The sequence below is a fragment of the Salmo salar genome, chromosome ssa01 (assembly GCF_905237065.1).
Source record: "Salmo salar chromosome ssa01, Ssal_v3.1, whole genome shotgun sequence".
Classification (NCBI taxonomy): Eukaryota; Metazoa; Chordata; class Actinopteri; order Salmoniformes; family Salmonidae; genus Salmo; species Salmo salar.
In genome coordinates, this window is record NC_059442.1 from 41,636,962 (window position 1) to 41,661,042 (window position 24,081).

At 45.7% G+C, this 24,081-nt stretch overlaps 1 protein-coding gene across 19 annotated transcripts in view; it reads right to left on the reverse strand.

The window, feature by feature from the left end:
* LOC106601783 (gephyrin) overlaps positions 1 to 24,081 on the reverse strand; it is a 124,093-nt gene that overhangs the window by 52,000 nt on the left and 48,012 nt on the right. For 15 of the 19 annotated variants that reach the window (XM_045717870.1, XM_045717867.1, XM_045717861.1 and 12 more), the window contains exons 2-4: positions 6,849 to 6,927; positions 705 to 762; positions 45 to 173 (exon numbers count right to left, since the gene is read on the reverse strand). In XM_045717870.1, coding sequence (XP_045573826.1) covers positions 45 to 173; positions 705 to 762; positions 6,849 to 6,927 — 266 coding nt within the window. The remainder of the gene's footprint in view (positions 1 to 44; positions 174 to 704; positions 763 to 6,848; positions 6,928 to 24,081) is intronic. The other 4 variants (XM_045717873.1, XM_045717853.1, XM_045717875.1 and 1 more) reach the window with 1 other exon arrangement.

A 24,081-nucleotide genomic window follows, 5' to 3' on the forward strand; every position in this document is an offset into this window, starting at 1 on the left:
ATCGGCTTACACTACATCTAGGGTCGACACTCATCCACACTCACATGGACACAAACACAAACTTTGGGGTCCCCATGTACCTCGGGAGTGACATCACGAGGGGCGAAGCCTGTACCCCCTGTGGTCAGGATCAGGTTCAGCTCCTTCTCATCACACCAGTCCACCAACGTCTCCTGAGGAAACAGAGAAGAGAGACAGGCTATTGGCTGGGAGCAGCGTAAATCACAGAAATTACCACCCTATTGGCTGGAAGCAGTGTCAATCATACAGACAACAGAGGCGGGTGAATCTCTAAAGCACTGGGTGAATCTCAATTGTCTTTCCTTGATTCCTCGCGTCCTCTCTTCCCTTTCTCAAAACGCATTGGAGAAGATCAGACCTCTGTCTTTTGAGGAGGCAAGGAGAGAGAGGATGCGAGGCATCATTGAAAGACAATTTAGATGCACCCATTGTGTGGAACAACTGTTTCCAAGATAGGTGTTTCAAACCACAACAGTTGTTTCATGTAGTGAGAGAGAATACATGTGAGAATCCAAATGGTGTCACCTTTGAACTACAGCCTGAGGTGGACTCTAGTGGGCAGCATGTGGCATGCAGCTAAAGGTGGGGAGAGAGACAGAGAGACAGAGAGAGAGAGAGAGAGAGAGAGAGAGAGGGAGGGGTGTAAGAGAGAGAGAGAAATAAAGGAGGGAGGAGATCTTCACCTTAATCTCGTCGATCTCATCCGGGACTATTTTGTAGGAAGATATGATGCCTCCGAGCCTGTGGATGAGAAACACAAAACAACAACATAGTTCATATTCAGACTTCACGAACTCACTAGAGACAGAAAGCGAGGGGAAGTGGGTAGAGAAAAAGGCAAACACAAAACAGGGAGTGAAGATATATGTAGCAAAAGTGTGTAAGTGCGCGAGAGAGAGATGAAAAAGGGTTACCCTGAACAAATCCGTACTCTAAGTTCTGAGCTTATGAGTGATCTGTATGTGCAGGTAAAATACAACTGACTCTCCAAAACAGACAATAAAGGCAAAAACAGAGGCTTTAAAGATAAGCCAGTGTTTGCTATTTTTAAAAGAGTGATTGTGTTTCTCTGAGCTGAGGGGAGAGAACGCCATGAGACCGTTAGTTCAAGTCAAATCGTGTCCACTGGCGCCTACCAGTGGCACATTTATTTACTACACCAGGGGAAGAACTACACAGCAGTGTTCTCCTCACTAGTACTCTCCAACAAAAAATACAATTGTCCTTTAAAACCATGAAAAGCAAAAAAAAAAGAAAAAGTGAGTCACAACAGATTCAAACAAACTAAATTGAGACATACGAATATGAGGACGTGTTAAACAAAACAATGCAGGTTTTCATTCATCCAGGTTTCCATTCATCCACTTGTGTTGTGTGTGTGGATTGTGTGTTGTGTGTGTTTGGGGTGAGGTACTCTACAAATCTTAAGTAGGGATAAGGGGCTTCTGGGGCTAAGTAGACACGCACACACACACACACACACACACACCCACCCACACACTTGGAATGACACTTTTAGCAGTAGCAATGTGGTTTTAAAAGGGAAGGTTCTGTCATCTCATCTGTTTGTCTTTAACAGCAGGGCTTCTAGTCGAGATGCCCACCTGATCTGATTGATTTTAGGGGCTGGGTGAATGCTACTGCCCGAAACTCCTGATTATTCTAGGCTTGAAGATTGAAAGGACAAGAAACTAACGAGATAGAGAAGGAGAAGGCAATTAGGAATAGCTGGAGAGCAGTAATGACAGAAGGGGGGAAGAGGGGGAGAAAGAGGGAGGGAGGATTGAGCGATTGGTGTGTTTGTTGTGTTGTATTTTTACATAAGGTTGAGCTATTTCTCTCTGTGTGTGTGTGTGTGTGTGTGTGTGTGTGTGTGTGTGTGTGTGTGTGTGTGTGTATACTACCCCCTGCCCTTGTCTACAGCTGCTGCGTCCCAGCTGTGCAGCTCTGCTCTGTTCTAGGACAGCTCCATTAATAAGATCAATCTGCTACTCCCTCTCTCTCTCCCTTTGTCCCTGTATCAATTTAATTCAATTAAAAGAGCTTTATTGGCATGGAAAACATATGTTTACATTGCCAAAGCAAGTGGAATAGATCTCTCTCTGCCTCCCTCTTTCCTCATTCCCCCTCCACCTTGTCTCCCTAACTACTCGGTCAGGCCAGCTAAAAGCTACACTTGAACAAATCTCACAAATGTGCAGACGTACACATACATCAACTAACCTCTCTCTCCCCCCATTGCTCTCTACTTGTCCCTCGCCATCCATCTCGCTCTCCCTCCCTCCTTCGTGATGGGCCCTAACCCATCAGTGTCCGGAGCAGAGCCAGGTATCTAGCTCCATGTCATTGGTGTGAAGGAGAGGCAAGTGTCATCGGTGTCAGTGTGATTTATCGCCTCTCTATTCTTATCGGCTCTCATTAGTAACATTGACACGTCTGTCTGTCTGCCTGCCTGCCTCTATCCCCGTCTGTCTGTCTAATTGCAGCAGCCACCTGAGGTGACAGCACTGGGCCATTATACAAAATGACGTCACTAAACGACTAGCGTCACTTTGATTCGGACACCTTCAAACGTGTCAGACCTTTAGTGATGTGAATGATATTGGAAGGCTGGAGAGCGGGATGAAGGGAGGAACAGAAGGTCAGGGGCCACGGCCAGCATCACTTAAATGACCAGCGACACCTTCAAACGTCTCAGACCTTTACTGGAGGGACTGATGAGGTTAGCAAGGATAGAGGGAGAGAGGGATTGAGGAAAGGAGGGGAGGAGTTTGGCAGGAAACACGGAGCAAGTGAAACATGTTGAAGGAGTGTTGCATCAGGAACAGCGCCAGCTACACTATATGACCAAAAGTATGTGGACACCTGCTCTTCGAACATCTCATTCCAAAATCATGGGCATTAATATGGAGTTACTCAGACTGGCCAAGAAAAAGAAAAGATTAAGATGGGCAAAATAACACAGACACTGGACAGAGGAACTAGAAGGCCAGAATTCACTGTTGACGTTGAGACTGGTGTTTTGCGGGTACTATTTAATGAAGCTGCCAGTTGAGGACTTGTGAGGCGTCTGTTTCTCAAACTAGACACTATAATGTACTTGTCCTCTTTCGCAGTTGTGCACCGGGGCCTCCCACTCCTCTTTCTATTTTGGTTAGAGCCAGTTTGCGCTGTTCTGTGAAGGGAGCAGTACACAGCGTTCTACGAGATGTTCAGTTTCTTGGCAATTTCTCACATGGAACAGCCTTCATTTCTCAGAACAAGAATAGACTGACGAGTTTCAGAAGAAAGGTCTCTGTTTCTGGCCATTTTGAGCCTGTAATCGAACCCACAAATGCTGATGCTCCACATACTCAACTAGTCTAAAGAAGGCCAGTTTAATTGCTTCTTTAATCAGAACAACAGTTTTCAGCAGTTCTAACATAATTGCAAAAGGGTTGCTGATAATGAGGATCTCTACATAGGCGTACATACACTGCTCAAAAAAATAAAGTAAACACTAAAATAACACATCCTAGATCTGAATGAAAGAAATAATCTTATTAAATACTTTTTTCTTTACATAGTTCAATGTGCTGACAACAAAATCACACAAAAATAATCAATGGAAATCCAATTTATCAACCCATGGAGGTCTGGATTTGGAGTCACACTCAAAATTAAAGTGGAAAACCACACTACAGGCTGATCCAACTTTGATGTAATGTCCTTAAAACAAGTCAAAATGAGAATCAGTAGTGTGTCTGGCCTTCACGTGCCTGTATGACCTCCCTACAACCCCTGGGCATGCTCCTGATGAGGTGGCGGATGGTCTCCTGAGGGATCTCCTCCCAGACCTGGACTAAAGCATCCGCCAACTCCTGGACAGTCTGTGGTGCAACGTGGCGTTGGTGGATGGAGCGAGACATGATGTCCCAGATGTGCTCAACTGGATTCAGGTCTGGGGAACGGGCGGGCCAGTCCATAGCATCAATGCCTTCCTCTTGCAGGAACTGCTGACACACTCCAGCCACATGAGGTCTAGCATTGTCTTGCATTAGGAGGAACCCAGGGCCAACCGCACCAGCATATGGTCTCACAAGGGGTCTGAGGATCTCATCTCGGTACCTAATGGCAGTCAGGCTACCTCTGACGAGAACATGGAGGGCTGTGCGGCCCCCCAAAGATGCCACCCCACACCATAACTGGCCCACCGCCAAACTGGTCATGTTGGAGGATGTTGCAGGCAGCAGATAGTTCTCCACAGCGTCTCCAGACTCTGTCACGTGCTCAGTGTGAACCTGCTTTCATCTGTGAAGAGCACAGGGCGCCAGTGGCGAATTTGCCAATCTTGGTGTTCTCTGGCAAATGCCAAACGTCCTGCACGGTGTTGGGCTGTAAGCACAACCCCCACCTGTGGACATCGGGCCCTCATACCACCCTCATGGAGTCTGTTTCTGACCGTTTGAGCAGACACATGCACATTTGTGGCCTGCTGGAGGTCATTTTGCAGGGCTCTGGCAGTGCTCCCCCTGCTCCTCCTTGCACAAAGGCGGAGGTAGCGGTCCTGCTGCTGGGTTGTTGCCCTCCTACGGCCTCCTCCACGTCTCCTGATGTACTGGCCTGTCTCCTGGTAGCGCCTCCATGCTCTGGACACTACACTGACAGACACAGCAAACCTTCTTGCCACAGCTCGCATTGATGTGCCATCCTGGATGAGCTGCACTACCTGAGCCACTTGTGTGGGTTGTAGACTCCGTCTCATGCTACCACTAGAGTGAAAGCACCACCAGCATTCAAAAGTGACCAAAACATCAGCCAGGAAGCATAAGAACTGAGAAGTGGTCTGTGGTCACCACCTGCCGAACCACTCCTTTATTGGGGGTGTCTTGCTAATTGCCTATAATTTCCACCTGTTGTCTATTCCATTTGTCTGGGAGGAGATCCCTCAGGAGACCATCCGCCACCTCATCAGGAGCATGCCCAGGCGTTGTAGGGAGGTCATACAGGCACGTGGAGGCCACACACACTACTGAGCCTCATTTTGACTTGTTTTAAGGACATTACATCAAAGTTGGATCAGCCTGTAGTGTGGTTTTCCACTTTAATTTTGAGTGTGACTCCAAATCCAGACCTCCATGGGTTGATAAATTGGATTTCCATTGATTATTTTTGTGTGATTTTGTTGTGAGCACATTCAACTATGTAAAGAAAAAAGTATTTAATAAGATTATTTATTTCATTCAGATCTAGGATGTGTTGTTTAAGTGTTCCCTTTATTTTTTTGAGCAGTATATTATGTTAAAGTAAGTGTTCATTCAGTATTGTTGTAATTGTCATTATTACAAATAAATAAATAAATAAAAATCGTCTGATTAATCGGCACCGGCTTTTTTGGGTCCTCCAATAATCGGCATCGGCGTTGAAAAATCATAATCGGTCGACCTCTAATTTTAATGGACCAAACATTTGCTTTTCTTTCAAAAACAAGGACATTTCTAAGTGAGCCCAAACTTTTGAACGGTAGTGTACTTTTGTATATATAGTGTATAAACTCCCACACCCTCCCCATATATCCGCTCTTTCTCTCTCCCCCTCTGTCAGTCCGTCCATTCCTGCCAACAGTCATTAGCCACTCAGAGCATCTTGTCCCTTGATCACCGCGCCGTCACACACGGTCACTCACTGTCACCCCTGCCGGGGGCCACCCTGTGTGTGTGTGTGTGTGTGTGTGTGTGTGTGTGTGTGTGTGTGTGTGTGTGTGTGTGTGTGTGAGAGAGAACCCTGGGTGTGGTTCAGAGGGCAGAACGCGTCTGGACATGGCTCTACACTGACCTTTGTTTCCGTTCTCTGCTGTTCTGAGCTTTGAGGTAAATGGACAATTGTCTTTGACAGCTTCAGAATGTATGTGTGCACGTGCGCTTGTGTCTGTCCGTGAGTGTTTGTGTGTACAATTGGCTGCATATAGCCCAGCATTTAGGAGTGTTGGGCCAGTAACTGAAAGTTTGCTGGTTAGAATCCCCGAACCAACTAGGTCAAATCTGCCGATGTGCCCTTGACCAAGGCACTTAACCCTAATTGCTCCTGTAAGTCTCGCTGGATAAGAGCGTTTGCGAAATTACTAAAATGTAAAATGTAGTAGTCGGGCATTAATAGTGGCCAGAGCCTAGCGTACAGCCCAAGCCCAGCCGGTGTTGGCATTAACCAGCACTAACCAGCACACACTGGTGTCTCAACGCTCTGCAACACACCCCACACCACACACACACACACACACACACACACACACACACACACACACACACACACACACACACACAGGTGCCTCAACGCTCTGCAACACACCACACACACATTGGTGTCTCAACGCTCTGCAACACACCACACACACCCTGGTGTCTCAACGCTCCGCAACACGCTTCTGCCGCTGTGAAATATCAAGTGTGGCACCAGCATAATTGGACTGAGATTAATCAATTATTTAAATGGCACGTTACACGCTGGTGCCTGACCCCTGACTCTGAGGGAGGGAGGGAGGGAGGGAGGGAGGGAGGGAGGGAGGGAGGGAGGGAGGGAGGGAGGGAGGGAGGGAGGGAGGGAGGGAGGGAGGGAGGGAGGGAGGGAGAGAGAGTAGGAGAGGAGGCTCTGTCCTTGGTGAAAGTGGCTTGTCAGGAGGGTGCTACGTGAGAAACAATCTAAGCTAAGACGAGAGCTGAGGAGGCTGCAGAGCAGGATGGTGCAGTGGTGGAGGAGAGAGGCCAGCAGGTTCACGCACACACACACACTACTCAGGACCTGGATGACTGGTATGTGTGTGCTCGTCTAAAAGCGTGTGTGTGTGTACTCACAGTGACGGGTCGTGGACCAGATCTTTGAGGTTTACTCCACTGCGGTCCTCAGCCAGATTCCTAAAGCAGCTGTCACTCACTGTTGATAGAGAGTGGGAGGGAGAGAGATAGTGAGAGGGAAAGAGAGAGAGAGGGCAGAGAGAGGGAGGAAGATTAGAAGAGAGGAGAAAGAAACCATTAGTTCAGGCCTAGGTATGTATTCCAACAGTCTAACAAACACACAGTAACACACATCCATCATCTTCAGACTTCAGAATAAGCGTGGACATGTCCACATTGTTGCGACATCTCCATCAACACTCTTTACTCACGGGACCGAGAGAGAGAAGAGAAGTGAGAGAAAGAGGCATGGAGGAAGATTTGAAGATGAGAAGGATGACAGGATGAGCTAAATATAGAGTGCAGACGTGGAGAGAAAAGGAGAGAGCGAGACAGAAAGAGAGAATGGCTGTAGGGTGTGGTGGCGGCAGTGGCAGTGTGGTGGTGGCAGTGTGGCGGCGGCAGTGGCAGTGTGGCGGCGGCAGTGTGGCGGCAGTGTGGCGGCGGCAGTGTGGCAGTAGTGGTGGTGGCGGCAGTGGCAGTAGTGTTGGGGCGGTGGCAGCAGTGTTGGGGCGGCACCATGGCTGTGTGTTCCATATTAAGGAGCTAACTGACCTATAGCCTATTAAATACATGATAAAGCAGTGACATTTCAACCAGCAACACTGACTGGGCTCTAATCATTGTCTACTGCGCTCTACTCTGCTCCACATCAGGGAGAGAGAGCGAGACGAAGGGATAGAGTGAGAAAGAGAGAGATAGGGAAGGAGAGACAGAGAGAGTAGGGAATAAGAGAGGGAGAGAGAGTAGGGAAGGAGAGAGAGGGATAGGCAGAGGAAGTGTTGAAACACTTGCTTCATAATTGCAGCATTCCCCTAACCCCCTTACTCCCATCTTATAGCCAAACCTCATCTCCTCTCTCTGCGCTCTCCACTTCTATACACCAACTACTCCCTCTTACTCCCCCCCACTCACTCTCTCTTTCGCTCGCTCTTCCCCCTTTTTACTCTCCCTCTTTCCCCTGCTAACCCTTGATCTATAAATAGGCCGATCCCTGCAGGAGACAGCAGGCAGCAGGAGTGATCTCTACATAGAGGAGAGGAGAGAGAGAGAGATGAGAAAGACGGGGAAAGTGTGAACGCGAGAGAGAATCTGACTGCAGTTGGAACAGGCATGAAAGGAAACATTTTCTAAATTCAAAATGTGGAATTTTGAGTGGAGGGTGTAGAGGAGGGTGTAGAGACAGAGAGAGAGAGAGAGAGAGAGAGAGAGAGAGAGAGAGAGAGAGAGAGAGAGAGGGGATACCATGGAGGGTGTAGAGACAGAGAGAGAGAGAGCGGAGGGTAGAGAGTGGGGGATACCATGGAGGGTGTAGAGACAAAGCGGAGGGTAGAGAGAGGGGGAATACCTTGGAGGGTGTAGCGACAGAGAGAGAGAGCGGAGGGTAGAGAGAGGGGGATACCATGGAGGGTGTAGAGACAGAGAGAGAGAGAGCGGAGGGTAGAGAGAGGGGGAATACCATGGAGGGTGTAGAGACAGAGAGAGAGAGAGAGAGAGAGACGGAGGGTAGAGAGTGGGGGATACCATGGAGGGTGTAGAGACAGAGGAGGGTAGAGAGAGGGGAAATACCATGGAGGGTGTAGAGAGAGAGAGAGAGAGAGAGAGAGAGAGAGAGAGAGAGAGAGAGAGAGAGAGAGAGAGAGAGAGAGAGAGAGAGAGAGCGCGGAGGGTAGAGAGTGGGGGATACCATGGAGGGTGTAGAGACAAAGCGGAGGGTAGAGAGAGGGGGGAATACCATGGAGGGTGTAGAGACAGAGGAGGGTAGAGAGAGGGGAAATACCATGGAGGGTGTAGAGAGAGAGAGAGAGCGGAGGGTAGAGAGTGGGGGATACCATGGAGGGTGTAGAGACAGAGAGAGAGAGAGCGGAGGGTAGAGAGTGGGGGATACCATGGAGGGTGTAGAGACAGAGAGAGAGAGAGCGGAGGGTAGAGAGTGGGGGATACCATGGAGGGTGTAGAGACAGAGAGAGCGAGAGCAGAGGGTTGAGAGAGGGGATACCATGGAGGGTGTAGAGACAGAGAGAGAGAGAGCGGAGGGTAAAGAGTGGGGATACCATGGAGGGTGTAGAGACAGAGAGAGCGAGAGCAGAGGGTTGAGAGAGGGGATACCATGGAGGGTGTAGAGACAGAGAGAGAGAGAGCGGAGGGTAGAGAGTGGGGAAATACCATGGAGGGTGTAGAGACAGAGAGAGAGAGAGCGGAGGGTAGAGAGAGGGGGATACCATGAAGGGTGTAGAGACGAGTGCTGCTCCAGAGACAGTTCTTCCTGGTCGGGCAACTTGGTCAGGAAAAACTCTTAACCATCTGCTTCCCTCTCCTCCACCCCTCTCCGTCCTCTCTCTCTGAGCTCCATGTGGTTCAAAATATTTGTTTGCAGACGGGAGGGTAGATTAGCCAATATAGAGTAGAGTAGAGTAGGGTAGAATAGTCAGAGCAGACAGCCCAGTAGCAGAGTGAGAGGGTAGGGAGATTCCCTCTCTTCTCCTATCATGTATCGCTCTCTCTGGTGAGAAGCCCCTGTGCCACAGCCCCAGGCAACAGAGAGAGAGAGCGAGTGAGCGAGAGAGGGAGGACACGACTGTGCTGTGCTGTAGTGACTAGGCTAGTAATGATAGAGTGAGTGAGTGAGTGAGTGAGTGAGTGAGTGAGTGAGTGAGTGAGTGAGTGAGTGAGTGAGTGAGTGAGTGAGTGAGTGAGTGAGTGAGTGAGTGAGTGAGTGAGTGAGTGAGTGAGTGAGCGAGTGAGTGAGCGAGCGAGCGAACCAAGCGATGTACAAGGTCAAAGGCCTATTCCAGGGATATTCAAACTGGGGTCCACAGAGGCACTGCAAGGGGTCGGTGAAAATAAAATATATGTTTTTATTAATATTGCTAGTGATAACAGAATAAACTCATTTTGAATTACATACCTACCCAGTTTGCCTGAGCAGGGCTGTCTGGGCAAGAAACGTTTGAATATCCCTATTCCTTCAATAACCCTTTCCCTTTCTGTCTCTCACCCCAATTAAAAGTACTCTCTCTTACCGTCTCGCCTTTCACACCAACAGTGCAAGGCCACACACACACACACACACACACACACACACACACACCAAACCCATGGAAGTGAGACAGAAAGAGAGGAAAGAGAAGGATAAGAACAGAACAGGGCAAAATAGGGCAACGTGAGAAAAAGAAAGGAAGAGACAGGGAGCCAGAAAATGGGAGGGAGAGAGATGGAAGTACGTGCGTGTGTGGTCAGCTCCTCGTAGGGCTGACGTACGGATCAGAGACAGGAACACACTGATCCCCAGGCTCACGGTCAACAGCGGTAGACCGCCGTGCCGTCTGTGTGTGTGTGTGTGTATTACATCCACGTGGGAAGTGAGTGAAGTGAGCTAACGAGGGAATGAAAGAGAGGAGAGAGAGAAAACGAGCGAGAAAGGGAGGTACAGAGCGAGAGAGAAGGTCCCTAATCTGAGCTCTATTTCAAAGCATCTCCCTGTACAATGGTAACGTTTCCCGGATAACCATTTAACAAAGCAGAGGCAGAGAGAGGAGAATAAGCTATTTATACAGTGCATTGGGAATGTATTAAAGACCCCTTCCCATTTTCCACATTTTGTTACGTTACAGCATTATTCGAAAATTGATGAGAAATCCATCTACACACACAATACCCCATAATGACAAAACAAAAACAGTTTTTTTAGTAGTGTTGCTATGACATTTTTGGCCGATACCGATATTTTACATACCAAAAAACATGATACCAATATGCGGTACTTAAAATGTAAGCGTCCTTTTATGTAACGCCCTGGCCATAGAGAGGGTTTTTTGTTCTCTATTTTTGGTTAGGTCAGGGTGTGACATGGGTGGGCGTTCTAGGGTTCTTTTTCTATGTTGGTGGTTTTCTTTGTTTCGGCCGTGTATGGCTCTCAATCAGGAACAGGTATAGATCGTTGTTGCTGATTGAGAGTCATACATAGGCAGCCTGTTTTTCCTTTGGGGTTTGTGGGTGAATAATTTCTGTTTAGTGTTTGCACCTGACAGTACTGTTTGGCTGTCGGTTTCTTGTTTTTTTGTCTAACGTGTTCTTTCTTTAATAAATTCATTTAAGATGAACACATCCTCCGCTGCACCTTGGTCTCATTCTGACGACGGCCGTTACGTTTTAAGCATTCTAGTACAGTTAAATAGTTAACACACACAGCGGTCTAAGGCACTGCATCTCAGAGCAAGAGGCATCACTACAGTCCCTGGTTCGAATCCAGGCTGTATCACATCCGGCTGTGATTGGGAGTCCCATAGGGCGGCGCACAATTGGCCCAGCATCGTCCGGGTTTGACCGGGGTAGGCAGTCATTGTGAATAATAATTTGTTCTTAACTGACTTGCCGAGTTACACACACAAGTTATTTTGTTGGCATTTACGTATGTCCCCATCACCAGTAAAACATAAGTCAAAATGTATTTCACTTACTTGCTGTGCTGTTTCGTTGGTCATTTGTTCAGTCGTTACATTCTCAATCAGGATTTCATCATACATGTCAAGCAGTGAAGTTTCAGCTCTCTGTCCGTGGTCTCTCTTCCTCGGTGCGCACTGTCACTGTGTCCATTTCCATCTTGTCCAGCTGCGTATGTAACATTTCACGTAAACCCGGTTTCTTGTCTGCATCGAAGTAGCAGTCCTAGTCCATAGCATGGAGCATGGTGGCGACAGAGTAAAGAGAGAATACCACCGAATAGCTTGTTCCCAACCTGTGTCGGCAGTTTTGTCGATCAGGCATTTCAATGCCATTACAGAGGGTATCACGTCTGCTGCAGGAACAGTTGATGAGCTTATTTCTCAAGTCAGTTGTTCGAATGGAGCTAGCTGATGTTAGTGTGCTCATGTTTCCAAGTGGCAGCAGCGGTATGACAACCAGCACATTCATGAGCATGAAATACGACTTTCCTCAGTACGAAATCTTTGACGACCCACTGTGCTGTCAGACTCAGCATGCTCATGGGGCTGATATCGGTGGTCCAAATCTCAGTCGTGATGCTAATAGCAGTGAAGCTAATACTGTGTAACTCCGGTAGGGTAACATCTGAACATTTGCACACTCGGTAGTGTGTACCGGTTCTCGACCAGTCGGTGAAAGCCAACATCGCCCACGACAGAGAACGGTTGATTGTCAAGGGCCTCGAAAACCATTATCTTGTCGTTAATGGAGTTGTCTCGCTGAAATGTTCTTACTTTTTCAAATGACTGCTCGATTTATTGACTGCTTGATCCACACAGCAGACATTATGGGCTAGGTTAGGAATGCTGTGAGGCACGTGTAGCGCTAAATTTTACGTGGCGTCATTACGTCATGTACCTACGTTATATAGGTATGCACGTCAGCTTTGACATCGGTTTTGCACATTGGAGTTACACTAGACATCGGCTGATTCCGATATCGTCACCGATATATCGTGCATCCCTAGTTTAGAAATGTTTGCAAATATATTAAAAATAAAAAACAGAAATATCTTATTTACATACAGAACCAATCAAAAGTTTGGACACACCTACTCATTCCAGGGTTCTGACTAGTACTGTAAGTATTTCAGACCCTTTGCTATGAGACTCAAAATTGAGGTGCATGCTGTTTCCATTGATCATCCTTGAGATGTTTTTACAAGTTGATTGAAGTCCACTTGTTGTAAATTCAATTAAATTGTACATTATTTAGAAAGGCACACACACCTGTCTGAGCAAAAACCAAGCCATGAGGTCAAAGAAATTGTCCGTAGAGATCCTAGACAGGTTTGTCAAGCCTGGGGAAGGGTACCAAAACAATTCTGCAGCATTGAAGGTCCCCAAGAACACAGTGGCCTCCATCATTCTTAAATGGAAGAAGTTTGGAACCACCAAGAGTCTTCCTAGAGCAGGCTGCCCGGACAAATCAGCAGGGCATTGGTCAGGGAGGTGGCCAAGAATCCGTTTGGTCACTCTGACAGAGCTCCAGAGTTCCTCTGTGGAGATGGGAGAATCTTCCAGAAGGACAACCATCTCTGCAGCACTCCACCAAATCAGCAGGAACAGGAAAACTAGTCAGGATCGAGGGCAAGATGAATGGAGCAAAGTACAGAGAGATCCTTGATGAAAACCTGCTCCAGAGCGCTCAGGACCTCAGACTGGGTCGAGATCACCTTCCAACAGGACAACAACCCTAAGCACACAGCCAAGACAATGTAGGAGTGGCTTCAGGACAAGTCTCTGAATGTCCTTGAGTGGCCCAGCCAGAACCCAGACCTGAACCTGATCGAACATCTCTGGAGAGACCTGAAAATAGCTGTGCAGTGACGCTCCCCATCCAACCTGACAGAGCTTGAGAGGATCTGCAGAGAAGAATGGGAGAAACTCCCCAAATGCAGGTGTGCCAAGCTTGTAGCGGCATACCCAAGAAGACTCGAGGCTGTAATAATTTCGAAAAGGTGCTTCAACAACGTACTGAGTAAAGTCTCTGAATACTTGTGTAAATGTGATATCAGTTTATTTTTAATACATATGCAAACATTTCTAAAAAACAGTTTTTGCTTAGGCCTTATGGGGTATTGTGTGTAGATTGAGGAAAAAAACAAGTTACCCCATTTTAGAAGGCTGTAACGTAACAATGTGGAAAAAGTGAAGGGGTCTGAATACTTTCCGAATGCACTGTATCTGCAGGGTGAACGGAGGCAAGCAATATGAGTATTTGCCTGGGGTACTGTAAGTGTAGTTAGTGGCCTGTGTTCGGTGTTTAGTACAGTGATCGCCTGGTCATAGCCTAGCACACAGCCCCAGTCCCTGCTCATATTTAAACAGTGGTGTGTGGAGAGCAGCCCCACAGCCCCAGCCCCACCCCAAGCCATAGTCCCAGCTCCAGCTGTAGAGAGAGAGAATGACTACGTTTAGTATATCCACTACCCTGCACTGCAGCTGTTCCCCCTCTCCCTCGCTCTCTGGAGTTGGTTGTGTGAGGAGGCTGAGAAGTTGCTGTCCCTTTTTTGTTCATTTCTTTCTTATTTCATGATCTTTTTAAAGCTACAGGATTTAGGTTAAGCTATTTATTTGATTTTAGCCTACATTGTCGGGTGAGTTAGTCGTTTGGGTGGCATTCATTTATGTATTATCACGTGGAGGAGCCGTCCCTGTCTCTTTGCTACTCTTTCACGTGTATGCCTAACCCGTATGTGACGGTGGAGGATGTTCTCCTCGCTGTGGGAGAACAGACTGGCTACGAAAATCTTTCAACGGCTTCGCGAATGAATAAAGCAGTGGTTGTGTTACTGAAAGAGAAGCGCCTTGTCAACTGGCTGGTTGAGACAGTTGTTACTCTAAACTATGTATTTCTTTTGCAAATCGAGCCGCTTTTCTCCCCGGCTACGAGGGTTACTATATCCAATGTGCTACCGTTCATTATCGATGGCAACCTGATGCGAGAGCTCAGACATTACGAGCTCGCACATTATGAGAGTTAATACTTGGATGTAAATAAAGGTTACTGCTTGTTTTTAGTCTCACCAACAAAAGCTTTAGTCTGAAGTGTTTCTAACGTGGGGAGATTGGACATAAGCGACAGGCATGCACGCACAGGGATCCTCTGTCGTGTCTGGCTCCAAATCTGAGAGCGGGCCGAGGGGGTTCGGGGCAGTCCCGGCCTCCATACTCAACGCCAAAAAGTCCATACTCAACGCCAAACTGTTGACGTTAATGTAGCCGAGGTTGCCTTGGCAGGGAGCTCAGGGGCGGGTATGATACACTAGCGGTTCTGGGATGGGGGGCAGTGCCCCTATGACAACAATTTTGGACCCCCTTGTGGCTCCCCTAAATGTGGAGTTTGAAATAATTTTTATATAACTAATTTTTGCTATCGTTCTTTTTTTACATCCATTATTAGACAGTGGCAACGATGATGATTATGAGCATGGTCTTTTGGCTGCGAAAGCCTGCAATGCAGTGAAGAAAACGATATGACAACAATAACGTCTAATGTAACTGGCCCCTCTAACAGTACAACTGGCCCCAGCTTGGCCCCCCCAGTTGAAATGGTCTAGAACCGCCACTGGCATGATAGTGACTGAAATCCCAACAGTAGTTACCGAGGGCAGCGGCAACGCTGACTCCGAGGCTGATACGCCCGTCTCACAGAAAATGGAGAATGATGTGCCCACTGTAGTTACAGACACGCAGGGTGATGTGTTCAGTGTAATTACAGACACGCAGGGTGATGGTGGGGAGGAGTTGGCTGCAGTGGGGTAGAGTCGCGTTCCGTGGAACTGCCTGATGAGGATGGAGGAAGAGACTGATACGCCGTCAGATATCCCCATCAACGTAGATGTAGCATCTCAGGGTGGATTCCCAGTTAGGTTCACTGTACACATTACAGCGGGATAATGATTTTCTGCAGGATTCATTTGGTAAGAAGATTGACATACAATTTTTTTTTTTCCTAATGTAGAGAAGTTTATCAGGACAGTCAATCTCATCAGTGGGCTTGGATATAGTTAGAGGGGCCGTTGGTGTTTGAATGGCAATGTCACAGCAGTAAGAGAAAGGTCCAACAGAAGGAAAGAAAGTGGTAGAAAAGAAAAATGATGGGTATGATCCTGCATCACAGGGTGATTTGACTCAGCTGTGGGAAGGTATTGACTCAGCTGTGGGAAGGTATTGACTCAGCTGTGGGAAGGTATTGACTCAGCTGTGGGAAGGTATTGACTCAGCTGTGGGAAGGTATTGACTCAGCTGTGGGAAGGTATTGACTCAGCTGTGGGAAGGTATTGACTCAGCTGTGGGAAGGTATTGACTCAGCTGTGGGAAGGTATTGACTCAGCTGTGGGAAGGTATTGACTCAGCTGTGGGAAGGTATTGACTCAGCTGTGGGAAGGTATTGACTCAGCTGTGGGAAGGTATTGACTCAGCTGTGGGAAGGTATTGACTCAGCTGTGGGAAGGTATTGACTCAGCTGTGGGAAGGTATTGACTCAGCTGTGGGAAGGTATTGACTCAGCTGTGGGAAGGTATTGACTCAGCTGTGCGAAGGTATTGACTCAGCTGTGCGAAGGTATTGACTCAGCTGTGCGAAGGTATTGACTCAGCTGTGGGAAGGTATTGACTCAGCTGTGGGAAGGTATTGACTCAGCTGTGGGAAGGTATTGACTCAGCTGTGCGAAGGTATTGACTCAGCTGTGGGAAGGTATTGACTCAGCTGTGGGAAGGTATTGACTCAGCTGTGGGAAGGTATTGACTCAGCTGTGGGAAGTTATTGACTCAGCTGTGGGAAGGTATTGACTCAGCTGTGGGAAGGTATTGACTCAGCTGTGCGAAGGTATTGACTCAGCTGTGGGAAGGTATTGACTCAGCTGTGGGAAGGTATTGACTCAGCTGTGGGAAGGTATTGACTCAGCTGTGGGAAGTTATTGACTCAGCTGTGGGAAGGTATTGACTCAGCTGTGGGAAGGTATTGACTCAGCTGTGGGAAAACATACGGAAATTAGATATTTCTGTATTTCATTCTCGATAAGTTAGCAAAACATTTTAAAAACATGTTTTCAATTTGTCATTTTAGGGTGTGTAGATGGACGGAGAGAAAAATATACACAACCATTCAAAAAGTTTGGGGTCACTTAGAAATGTTCTTGTTTTTGAAAGAAAAGCTACTTTTTTATATAAATCGTCTATGGTTGGTTAGTTCTCAGCTGGCTAGCAATCATGCTGCCAATTTAGTGACGCTAGCTAGCTAACAGCAAGCTGACAATATTGAAATATCCATGATAGGTATGCTTAGCTAGCCAGTCTAATGGAGATGAATGAAATTAGTGGGGTGGTTAAATTGTTTATTGTTCTTTATTTGTTGTAGGTGGTACAGAATCTGATTGCAACATGTGCTTCCAACACCTAGCTCTGCAAGGTGAAGGTAAGTTGGCCAAAATATTTACAAGCTGACGGCTCAGATACAGTGCATTTGGAACGTAAATCAGAGACCTTGACTTTTTCCACATTGTTACATTAGAGTATTATTCTAAAAAAAGTATTGTTTTTTTATGTTCCTCATCAATCTACACACAGTACCTGATAATGACAAAGCAAAAACAGGTTTTCAATATTTTTGCACAATGACGCTTGGCATTCAGGCCAAAGAGTTCAATCTTGGTCCTTTAGGTGCCTTTTGACAGACTCCAAGCGGGCGGTCATGTGCATTTTACAGAGGAGTGGCTTCCGTAAGGCAACTCTACCATAAAGGCCTGATTGGTGGAGTTCTGCAGAGATGGGAGAACCTTCCAGAAGGACAACCATCTCCACAGAGGAACTCTGGAGCTCTGCCAGAGTGACCATCGGGTTCTTGGTCACCTCCCTGACCAAAGCCCTTCTCCCCTGATTGCTCAGTTTGGCTGGGCAGCTAGCTCTAGGAAGTCTTGGTGTTTCCATACTTCTTTCATTTAAGAATGATGGAGGCCACTGTGTTCTTGGGGACTTTCAATGCCGCAGAAAGTTTTTGGTACCCTTCCCCAGATCTGTGCCTCGACACAATCCTGTCTCGGAGCTCTACGGACAATTCCTTCGACCTCATAGCTTGGTTTTTGGTCTGACGTGCACTGTCAACTGTGGGACCTTAGACAGGTGTGCCTTCCCAAATCATGTCCAATCAATTGAATTTACCACAGGTGGACTCCAACCAAGTTGTAGAAACATCTCAAGGATGATCAATGGAAACAGGATGTACCTGAGCTCAATTTCGAGTCTCATAGCAAAGGGTCTGAATACTTATGTTAATAAGGTATTTCAGTTTTTTTATTGTGTGTAGATTGATTAAATATATAAAAAAAAGTCATACATTTTAGAATGAGGCTATAACGTAACAAAATGTGGAAAAGGTTAAGGGGCCTGAATACTTTCTGAATGCACTGTAGCTCAATTTACAGTAAGCATGGTATAAACATGAATTGGGTAGTGTTTGTATGGTTTGTGTTATGGGTAGCCTGAGGACCACAGAGTACCTTCCAGACCATGTAATCAATTTAGTCTACCCCTCTTCTCTTTTTAATTAAAATTATAATTTTTTACTCCAGTTTTCTGGAGTCATCCACAGTGCCCTGCTGAAACAAACCCAAAGCGCGGGAATTTTGGGTACACAAGCATGGTGGAGCTGACACAACTTGCAGTTATGGAGCACAACAGGATTGTGGGACAGAAACCAACACTGAAAAGGTATAAAATCAAGACTACAACAGTAATGACACAACTACCTCATTCTTCTCTCCACATATTCTCAAAACACAATACAAAGACATGTCTACAAAATTCCCCTGCAAAGGGCTACTATTGACAAGAATGATCTGTCAAAGTCAACGGGACAAGGGAGATTTACAGACAGTACTTTGAGATGAGGAAGGGGGTTTCGGTTGTGCTTAGAGAGTAAATGTACTGTTGTGTCAGAGAATGATTCAGGTGCCATTTCTCATCCATCTCCCATACACATACTGTGCAAGCACTGCCTTCCTAAGACTTTTCAAACAAACATTCTTTAGCCCCCCCCAGCCCATTCACTTTGTTGACTGATCTTTCCTCTCAAAAGCAGCTCCCAATGTCCCCTCATTGTCCCTAAACAATATGCTAACCGGTCCCATTCGGTTGACACATTTACCAACTACGTCCAGTCCACAAAAAGTGTAAAATGTTAACACCACAGCCATGTACTTCCAGGAGATGTGAAGTACCATCAAATGTTCTGCAAGAGGACCAAACAGTTGGTGGTTAAGAAGCCCTACACCAGTTTCTGCAGAACCTTATCCAGCTGGCCGTTCACCATAGACAGGACAATTGGCCTTTTGATCAATCAGATGTGATTAAGACCAATTAGTGTAAAAAAAAATGTTTTTAAAGATCAGAATTGGGCTGCCTATGCAGCCAGTGTGGCTCAGCATAAGACCATGTAGAACAGGGGTTGCCAACCCTGTTCCTGGAGAGCTACCCTCCTGTAGGTTTTCGCACCAATCCCAGTTGTAACTAACAGGGTTCAGTTTATCATCAACCATCGAATTATTAGAATCAGGTGTGCTAGATTATGGTTTGAGTGAAAACCTACAGGATGGTAGCTATCCAGGAACAAGGTTGGAGAGCCCTGATGTAGAACCACAATCAAATATGGATATTTTTTATACATTTTTTAAATGTGTCTGCCCTTATAGAGTCACAGAAGATATTCATATACAGTGCATTCGGAAAGTATTCAGACCCCTTTTTCCACATTTTGTTACCTTACAGCCTTATTCTAAAATGGATTAAATAAATAAAAAAAATACTCAGAAATACCTTATTTACATAAGTATTCAGACACTTTGCAAATGGGACTCGAAATTGAGCTCAGGTGCATCCTGATTCCATTCATCATCCTTGAGACATTTCTACAACTTGATTGTGGTCCACCTGTGGTAAATTCAACTGATTGGACATGATTTGGAAAGGCACACACTGGTCTATATAAGGTCCAGCAATTGACAGTGCATGTCAGAGCAAAAACCAAGCCATGAGGTTCGAGACAGGATTGTGTCGAGGCACAGATCTGGGGAAGGGTACCAAAACGTTTCTGCAACATTGAAGGTCCAAGAACTCAGTGGCCTCCATCATTCTTAAATGGAAGAAGTTTGGAACCACCAAGACTCTTCCTAGAGCTGGCTGCATTGCCAAACTGAGCAATCGGGGGAGAAGGGCCTTGGTCAGGGAGGTGACCAAGAACCTGATGGTCAGTCTGGCAGAGCTCCAGAGTTCCTCTGTGGAGATGGGAGAACCTTCCAGAAGCATAACCATCTCTGCAGCACTCCACCAATCAGGCCTTTACAGTAGAGGCCAGACGGAAGACACACTTCAGTAAAAGGCACATGACAGCCCGCTTGGAGTTTGCCAAAAGGCACCTGAAGGACTCAAGATTTTCTGGTCTGATGAAACCAAGATTGAACTCTTTGGCCTGAATGCCAAGCGTCATGTCTGGCGGAAACCTGGCACCATCCATACAGTGAAGAAAGGTGGTGGCAGCATCATGCTGTGGGGATGTTTTTCAGTGGCAGGGACTGGGAGACTAGTCAGGATCGAGGTTCAAGATGAACGGAGCAAAGTACAGAGAGATCCATGATGAAAACCTGCTCCAGAGCGCTCGGGACCTCAGACTGGGGCGAAGGTTCACCTTCCAACGGGACAACGACCCTAAGAACACAGCCAAGACAACACTGTAGTGACTTCGGGACAAGTCTCTGAATGTCCTTGAGTGGCCCAGCCAGAGCCTGGACTTGAACTCAATCGAACACCTCTGGAGAGAGCTGAAAATAGCTGTGCAGCGATGCTCCCCATCCAACCTGACAGAGCTTGAGAGGATCTGCAGAGAAGAATGAGAGAAACTCCCCAAATACAGATGTGCCAAGCTTGTAGCGTCAAAGACTTGAGGCTGTAATCGCTGCCAAAGGTGCTTCAACAAAGTACTGAGTAAAGGGTCTGAATACTTATGTAAATGTGATAGTTTTTGTTTATGGCTACTGGTAGTTGTTTAGCTAGCTAACATAGCTAGGTAGCTACAGTAGTTAACTAAGTTAGCAAAAAGAAAAATTATTTGCCTTCCCCCCACTAACACAGTAGTATGTTAGCCAGCAATACACAATATGGGTTTCAGTGCATAAACTTACTTAGCTAGGCACCGTATTTATCATCTGCTCTCTAGATGCTGGCATCGGCTGTAGCTGAGCTTCTAACGTTAGCTAAATCCAACTACCGGTACTTGTTTCGAATCCTCTGCGCTATATTCCGGTTAAAACGTGTATGGTTGAATAGATGCTCCATGGTCAAATTCGTGTTGATGAGAGGAATCACTTTAAACCATTGCACCTGGTCAGTTCTTTCAGTTTAGTCCAAAGGATTGTTGTTAGCGTCCGCCTTTAAAAAAAAGCCCATTTTGTGGGAGGGATGGGGGCCAGAACACGAAGCACCGCGCAACACAAATTGTAGTCTTTCAGAGACTGGAACAAATGTGACTGTTTGTATATTTAGCAGCCACCGGACGTCTTTCAGCGGTTCCTATCAAATAAGGACAACCATGTTTACACCCACAAAAACATACATTGCAGTATAACATAGAGACTTCGCAATTCCACAAAGCAGGAATACAGTAATAGGCTGTAGGCTTGTTCATTTAGCAGACAAGATGTGCTTATATTATATGATTTTATCGTAAGAAGAATATAATTGAACTTAGCTGAATAATATATTAAGGATATTTTTCCGTTCCGGAGTGAGAGTACGCATATGAAGTGGCTATTTTACGCGTAAAAGTGATCATTTGAAACAGGTCCTATATTCTATATTTATAGTTATTTGGCAACTTTAGTTGTGAATGATACAAACCATATAATGCCTTAGAAATCAAGACATATGGACGGCATAGTGCGATTATAGGGTATTGATGTGTAACGGTTGTCTTCATAAATGGACCAAGGCGCAGCAGGTATGTGAATACTCATATTTAATTACAAATAAGGAGTAAAGCATCCACTTAACAATACAATAAAGGTGACAACAGCTACAGTTCTGCAGGCTAGAAACGCAGTGCAAAAACAACCACCCACAACCCCAAAGAAAAACACACACACCTATATAGGACTTCCAATCAAAGGCAACTCAACACACCTGCATTCAATTGGAAGTCCCAATCAACAATACAAACATTCCCCATACACAAAACTGCCACGTCCTGACCCCAAAACTAAAACAATAGCTCCATCTGCTGGTCAGGACGTGACATGACGATTTTATTAAGTCGCAAAAAAAGCTTGCGCTCTGTTCCTTGCCCTCAGGCTGTACACGCTGTTCTCTTATCAAGTCAAAATATTCTCACCCATCAGACTATTCTCAATTTCAGTTTAGAATGGTCCATTTTCAAATGGGCAGGAACATGGGCAAGAGAAAAAAAGACATGTTATCCGTATGCGCTCCAATAGCGAACGGAGGCCACTTTCCTGACGGTTCCTTTCACTAATTTCGGGTAGGCTACTATGGTTATTTCGCTGCATGACAGGTGATATTCCGCCCAGACTCTGTATGCCATGGGCTCTTCAACCCTGCAGCTACCCAGTGCTTAATTTGGGAAACAAAGTGAAATCTGTTCGGGAACATCGATAGTAACATGTTTTCACAAGGAAACATATTTCATTAAAATTGTTTATAGCCCCTCTCTCTCCACGCTGGAGAAAGAAATGAAGGCGAGAGGGAAGGAGATGGAAACGCACAGTGGTGAGATATTCATTAGCGAAAGGTAATGCGTCAGCCTAATAATTATGAAAATATAAAAAACTGCCCTATTACTAGGCTATTCAAATCAAATAAAAATGCACTATAATTGCAGACTAACTCTGAATTTGTTTAATTTAAGATAGACCAATTATGTACCAAAGATATCTTAAGTCAGTATTATTTATGTTTTTCTGCCATATGCGGTAGGCTATATATTGTGTAACACACAATCATACTTTTTTGGGGGGGGCTTGGGCTCATATATAGGCCTTTGCGTTTGCATAAGCTCTAATATGCATATGGGTGTTTTGAATTAATCAATTAGAAAGCACTGTCCATTTCATTGTGTTAGGCTTTGAAACAACATCCACAACGACCATGTTTTCCACTCAGTTTTAACCTGTTGTTTCAACCATTTTTCTTCAAATTGATAAATCACAGTGAGATGAGTTTTAAAAGCACATACTGTTTTGATGATGTTTTGTTTTTTTATGTGATTTTTGTTTGTATTTGCATTGATTTCAGAGTGGTTAGAGGAACAATAGAGCCCTGAGTACAGGGCCATTAGTTACCTGATGATCATTAGTGAGTTGGATACTACGAAGACATGTCCAGAGTGCATTAGAGGAGATTACCGTGACTCCTTCACATAGAACTTTATTGCGGTCATGACTCATGACTGCCGGTGTGGAGGTAATACGGTCACCGCAACAGCCCTAGTCATGGCTCTATGTAGTACTGTGCGCATCCCATAGTCTGTTCTGGACTTGGGGACTGTGAAGAAACCTCTGGTGACAGCTCGGTGTATTAAACATATCAATACTTCTCACAAATACAAGTAGTGATGAATTCAACCTCTCCTCTACTTTGAGCCAAAAGAGATTGACATGCATATTATTAAACTGTTAGGTCTCCATGTACATTTAAGGGCCAGCTGTGCTGCTCTGCTTTGTGACAATTCCAATTTTTGTAAATCCCTCTTTGTGTCACCTGACCACACGACTGGACAGTAGTCCATGTGCGACAAAACTAGGACCTGTAGGACTTGCCATGTTGATAGCGATGTTAAGAAAGCAGAGTAACGCTTTATTATGGACAGACCTCTCCCCATCTTAGCTACTGTTGCATCAATATGTTTTGACCATGACTGTTCACAATCCAGGGTTGCTCCAAGCAGTTGAGTCTCCTCAACTTTCCCAATTTCCACATTGTTCATTGCAGTTTTTTGTTGAGGTTTAGGGTTTTGTGAATAATTTGTTTTTGAAATATTTAGGACAAATGTATTTTTTGCCACCCATTTTGAAACTGACAGCAGCTCTTTGTTAAGTGATGCAGTGATTTCACTTGCTGTGGTACCTGATGTGTAGAGTCATCATCACATATACACACAGGCTTTACTCAGAGCCAGTCACAAGTCATTAGTAAATATTAAAACAAGTAAGGGGCCTAGACAGCTGCTCTGGGGAATGCCTGACGACCTGGAGTATGTTTGAGAGGCTTCTATTAAAGAACACCCTCTGTGTTCTGTTAGGCAGGTAACTCTCAATCCACAATATAGCAGGGGATGTAAAGACATAACACTTTTCTCCAGCAGCAGATTATGATCGATAATGTCAAAAGCGGCACTGAAGTCTAACAAAACAGTTCCCCCAATATGTTTTATTATCAATTTCTTTCAGCCAATCACCAGTCATTTGTGTAAGTCCCATACACATTTAATGCCCTTCCCTTTAACCTGTTGGGGGTAGGGGGCAGTATTTACACGGCCGGATAAAAAACGTACCCGATTTAATCTGGTTATTACTACTGCCCAGAAACTAGAATATGCATATAATTATTGGCTTTGGATAGAAAACACCCTAAAGTTTCTAA